The sequence below is a fragment of the Amphiura filiformis genome, chromosome 10 (genome assembly GCF_039555335.1).
Source record: "Amphiura filiformis chromosome 10, Afil_fr2py, whole genome shotgun sequence".
NCBI lineage: Eukaryota > Metazoa > Echinodermata > Ophiuroidea > Amphilepidida > Amphiuridae > Amphiura > Amphiura filiformis.
Window position 1 is genome coordinate 56441000 of NC_092637.1, and position 6214 is coordinate 56447213.

The 6214-nt window shown below is 34.7% G+C and overlaps 1 protein-coding gene across 1 annotated transcript; it reads right to left on the reverse strand.

Moving 5' to 3' along the window:
• Positions 1-751: 751 nt before the first annotated feature.
• On the reverse strand, positions 752-3834 carry LOC140161993 (L-rhamnose-binding lectin CSL3-like; the record flags this gene model as incomplete). Its single annotated transcript, XM_072185284.1, has 4 exons — positions 3822-3834; positions 2178-2453; positions 1380-1655; positions 752-858 (listed from the first exon to the last, which is right to left on the reverse strand). Coding segments are annotated over exons 1-4 (672 nt in total), but the record flags the coding sequence as incomplete, so codon positions are not given.
• Between the last annotated feature and the right edge of the window lie 2380 nt (positions 3835-6214).

Here is a 6214-nt window from a genome sequence, read left to right on the forward strand (position 1 = left end):
GAAATCCTTTGACCAGCGGGGCATTCAAGATGAAAGTTACTATGTTCACAGACGTAGTCATCTGAAAAGAGAAACGATAGACGAATAAAATTAAAGTCTTTTGAAAAGGACTAATCGATGTTGTTCAGAGAAAGGCTATCAACTTTGGAAGTGGTGTTGGTGTGCAGGTAGTTCATGCAGTGATATTAAAAATACGCGGAGTGAGAAATTTAACATCCGTGCTTTAAAAATGCATATGCTATGCTAAGTTTTAGCCCTCCAAATGGCCAGGATATTAAAGACGTTCCTCCATAATATAAGACTGTTCGAGTCACAAAATTCTATTCAAAAATGCAGTTCAAAAAGTAGTTCGAGGTTGACCTTCAAACCACATTCTGATATACTAGCGAGACATTCAAGATGAAAGATACTATGTTCAGAGACATAGTCATCTAACAAGAAAAACGACAAAAAAGAAAATTGACGAATTTGAAGAAGTGATGTGGATTTGTTAGTTTTAATATATTCAGAGCTTCTTGTTTGAATGAGTGATCACAGAATATTAAAAGTATCCTCATTATAGCTCCACATTAGTTTTCTTACCTTCACACGAATACTGTATCTCCAGATATTTGAAAGTCCCAACACATGGATCACCAAATACACCATTGCTTGCCTGGATGTCACACGTTTCGTGTCCCTCACATCGTTGTCGAACAACATCCAGTGAATTATCGGCGGCACAATTAACAGTTTGAATGCCGGGCCCATCTGTACACACATCGGATGTTTGGCGGCCATATAATGCTGAGGAAACAGAAATCCTTTGACCAGCGGGGCATTCAAGATGAAAGTTACTATGTTCACAGACGTAGTCATCTGAAAAGAGAAACGATAGACGAATAAAATTAAAGTCTTTTGAAAAGGACTAATCGATGTTGTTCAGAGAAAGGCTATCAACTTTGGAAGTGGTGTTGGTGTGCAGGTAGTTCATGCAGTGATATTAAAAATACGCGGAGTGAGAAATTTAACATCCGTGCTTTAAAAATGCATATGCTATGCTAAGTTTTAGCCCTCCAAATGGCCAGGATATTAAAGACGTTCCTCCATAATATAAGACTGTTCGAGTCACAAAATTCTATTCAAAAATGCAGTTCAAAAAGTAGTTCGAGGTTGACCTTCAAACCACATTCTGATATACTAGCGAGACATTCAAGATGAAAGATACTATGTTCAGAGACATAGTCATCTAACAAGAAAAACGACAAAAAAGAAAATTAACGAATTTGAAGAAGTGATGTGGATTTGTTAGTTTTAATATATTCACAGCTTCTTGTTTGAATGAGTGATCACAGAATATTAAAAGTATCCTCATTATAGCTCCACATTAGTTTTCTTACCTTCACACGAATACTGTATCTCCAGATATTTGAAAGTCCCAACACATGGATCACCAAATACACCATTGCTTGCCTGGATGTCACACGTTTCTTGCCCCTCACATCGTTGTCGAACAACATCCAGTGAATTATCGGCGGCACAATTAACAGTTTGAATGCCGGGCCCATCTGTACACACATCGGATGTTTGACGGCCATATAATGCTGATGAAACAGAAATTCTTTGACCAGCGGGACATTCAAGATGAAAGTTACTATGTTCACAGACGTAGTCATCTGAAAAGAGAAACGATAGACGAATAAAATTAACGTCTTTTGAAAAGGACTAATCGATGTTGCTCAGAGAAAGGCTATCAACTTTGGAAGTGGTATTGGTGTGCAGCTAGTTCGTGCAGTGAGATTAAAAATACGCGCAGTGAGACATTTAACATCCGTGCTTTAAAAAAGCATATGCTATGCTAAGTTGTAGCCCTCCAAATGGCCAGGATATTAAAGACGTTCCTCCATAATGTAAGACTGTTCGAGTCACAAAATTCTATTCAAAAATGCAGTTCAAAAAGTAGTTCGAGGTTGACCTTCAAACCACATTCTGATATACTAGCGAGTCATTCAAGATGAAAGATACTATGTTCCGAGACATAGTCATCTAACAAGAAAAACGACAAACAAAGAAAATTAACGAATTGGAAGAAGTGATGGGGATTTGTTAGTTTTAATATATTCACAGCTTCTTGTTTGAATGAGTGATCACAGAATATTAAAAGTATCCTCATTATAGCTCCACATTAGTTTTCTTACCTTCACACGAATACTGTATCTCCAGATATTTGAAAGTCCCAACACATGGATCACCAAATACACCATTGCTTGCCTGGATGTCACACGTGTCGTGCCCCTCACATCGTTGTCGAACAACATCCAGTGAATTATCGGCGGCACAGTTAACAGTTTGAATGCCGGGCCCATCTGTACACACATCGGATGTTTGACGACCATATAATGCTGAGGAAACAGAAATCCTTTGACCAGTGGGACATTCAAGATGAAAGTTACTATGTTCACAGACGTAGTCATCTGAAAAGAGAAACGATATACGAATAAAATTAAAGTCTTTTGAAAAGGACTAATCGATGTTGCTCAGAGAAAGGCTATCAACTTTGGAAGTGGTGTTGGTGTGCAGCTAGTTCATGCGGTGATATTAAAAATACGCGGAGTGAGAAAGTTAACATCTGTGCTTTAAAAATGTATATGCTTTTGCTAAGTTTTAGCCCTCCAAATGACCAGGAAATTAAGGTTTTTACTCTGCGATATTTAAGGTTTTCAAGAATAAAAATAAATATATCATACGATATCATTAGACATTTTTGATTTATTGATGTTTTTGACTAAAATATTAATTATATTAATAAAATTATTATTGACCCGTTATTTGCATAATTTTGGCTGTAATTTAAAAGATCAGTGTTTTTATACTTTAAATGCAGATTTCGCACATTTGTGCAAAATGATGAGTTGGCACCTTGCGCGCATGTTTTAAGGACTTCCAACCATAAGAATATATTGAAATTTTGCAGGGTAGTAGAAGACACTTAGTTAATAAATCAACTGAAGGGTTTTTTTTTCCTATTTTTTTTTTCTTAATTGTGAAAATTTCAGCTTATTACTTATTTTGACTTTAACGAGCCTGTAATCCTAATTAGTAAGGACTTTACTTTTAAAAAGCTCTTCATTTGAGTTTGAAGCTAGTCTATCACAATACTCATATGACATTTCATGGAATTTGGACCACAGGAAGTGTAAAAAAGACAGCGCGCAAACTTTAACCTGTAAATCCAAGATGGCCGTAGTTTCCACGGCAACCGATGTCCGATAACATAATATTTAATCCACTTTTCAAAATTATTTAACCAGAGAAACATTTTGCCAAATATGAATATAATGTGATCAGTATTTCTAAAAGTCGCCCATGTTTTGCATGTATCACCTTAATTGCTGAAATTTAGACCCCGTTTTAGACACAGGTCGTTTTATCATACAATATCATACATTTTTAATGCTGAAGATGACTACTACATGTAGTACTACAAGTCAACTTATTTATGTTATCGCCGGAACCGGGCTTGTCCAGCGGTGCTATTTAATAGTACTAGATCGATCTCGAGAAAACATATTTTAAATTATTATATCCAAATAACCATGTTTATTTGCGCGGTACTGCATGTTAACACGACCACCTTCATCGTTTTTACTACTTTTAGTTGCACAACTTAAAAGGTTCTATTTTATTTATATATTGTTGTAACTCATCACAAGAATAAATTATGCTTATTTGCTTTTCTTATCAATTATAAGTTGTTGTGCATAAAGTTATATTTATAAATATCAATAAAACCTCGATTTTTTTCGGGATGAAGAAACCATAATCACCACTCTTAATCTTACCTTGTTTTCTCATTTTGCAAATATAGCCTGATACATACTGATCATCGCATAGTATATCATTCCACAAGCCAACATCAGCCTTCCAATATAAGAAGTTTATGTTCACGCAATCTTCATTTGGTAGTGCAGCATCAGGTTGAGTAGGTGCCCAATTTGTATATTCTCCTGTGTACTGTTTTTGAAATAAAAAAAAGGAAAAAGGAAAAAAAATGTAGAACTATTAATGCTGTGTAAAACATCTGTGTCTTGTAATAATACATGTTTGATAAAAATTTAAAAGTTATATGAGTTTAATTTTTCTTCACTAACTGTGACAATTTTTTTTACCTTTTACTTCATTTTTTTAAAATCTATCAAGCCCCCCGATCGAGATCTAATGGTTCGTATCTTACATGAAATTATCTGGATGATCTTGTGTATTATATGTAGCGATAATAATGTTCTGTGACAGTAAAGTATACTGAAATGATGTGTTGCATGAAAATGATCTTAAAGCATGATACATATTTCGGAGTGTAAGTAATGGTATGGAGTGAATACACTACCCAGCAAACACAAAACGTTTTCGACATCATTCGCAAAAGGTTATAAAAGGTTGTCAGAAAACGTTTAAATGTCGGGTTATATAAAGGGTATATTAAGAGTATAAAACGCTTTCATAACCTTAAAAAACATTTTTTGATAATCTACTGCTCAGCAAACAAAAATGTTTTATAGAAAACGTTTAACTGTCGGGTTATATAAAGGGTATAAAAACGTATTAATAACATTCCAAAAACATTCTTGAAAACTTAATACAAAACATTATAAACAGAATGTTATTTTAGGTTGAAAAATATTTTGCGAAAATGTTTGCCCAAAATATTTTCAATAACGTTTTAAAAACGTTTTCATGACCTTTATATAACCCGACATTTAAATGTTATTAAAAGCTTTTGAAAAAACATTTTAAGAACATTTCTGTGTTTGCTGGGTTCAAACATTTTGACATAATGTTTTTTTAAGTATTGACACAATATTTGGCAAAAATGTTTACAAAAATAGTTTACAATAACATTTTTTGAAAACATTTAAAAATATTGTCAGTAGGTATACGCTCAAGTACTAGAAATACTACTTTCACATAACTAATAACCTGTCTGTTCGATATACCATTAAAAAAAAAGTACGAATATAAATTCCGTGGTGTTAAAATGCTGGTGTGTTTTTTCAGGTGTTTTGTTCAATTTAGTGCTATTATAAAACAATTATATTAAATGATTTAATGAACCGATTCATCTGAGGAGAATAATCGCGCTTCCATGAATTAAAAAGTTCAAAATATTCTTTATAAAGGGGGTGACCATATACAACAGGACACCATAATTACAAATAGGTTTCTCACTTCTGAGGGGCACACCCTCAGACACCCCTGAGTCGCGCAAGCACGCCACGATGTCCGCTTCGCGCCAATTATTTACATTTTCTATACATCCGTCAATGACTGCACCCCCCCCCAAACACACACACACACACCCCCACACACACCCCAACTTTCAAAAACGTTCTGGTCATAATAAAGGGATTACCTGGATTAATTCGTATTCCTTAATCTTTTATGTAGTCTATTTGTCACGGTGGTTAGCTACCTGTACATTTTCTCAATACAAGTTAGCATTTCTGTAGTGTAATTTATTTACGAGCCATTAGTTAGCATACATTTACTTAATGATGTACACGTGCACTAGTCTCTGAACAATTAGCGATTCATTTTGACCTGTTAAAGAGAGCGAACGTCTTCTGTTTCGTTGGGAAAAGTTGTTTACGTCATCGCTTTTTGTTCAGCGTCTGAGTGTAATCTGAGTTTAAGACATACCGGGGAGCCGTCATCCCATTCAAAATATCCTTCTGTCACACTATCCTGGAGGCCTATCCAAAAATACTTGTTGTCTTGCCTTATTAAATCTGGACAAAAGTAACAATAATATTCAAATTATCATACATTTTACACATCTACAATTATTACTTTAGTTGTGTTTCAATTTTTTTTAAGTAACATACCTTACCATAATAGTATACATGAATTGGAGTCAAATGGTATACATACATACATTATAAATATTTATATAGCGCTGCTACATTTAGAACGTAGCGCTCAAAACAAAAAACAAAAGAACAACATAAGAAAAAATAAATGAGAACTGCCTGTGAAGGCTACAAAATCTATGGAAACAAGTGTGACTTTAGAACCCTCTTGAAAATACCCACTGATTGTGATTCCCTGATACCAATTGGCAGTCTATTCCAGGTGCGAGGCGCAACATAGGAGAAAGTCCTGCGTTCAGCTGACATGAGTGTTTTGATTGTGTTGTGCTCTGTCAGGAGGGTGGTCTCAGAAGCAGAACGCAGGCCTG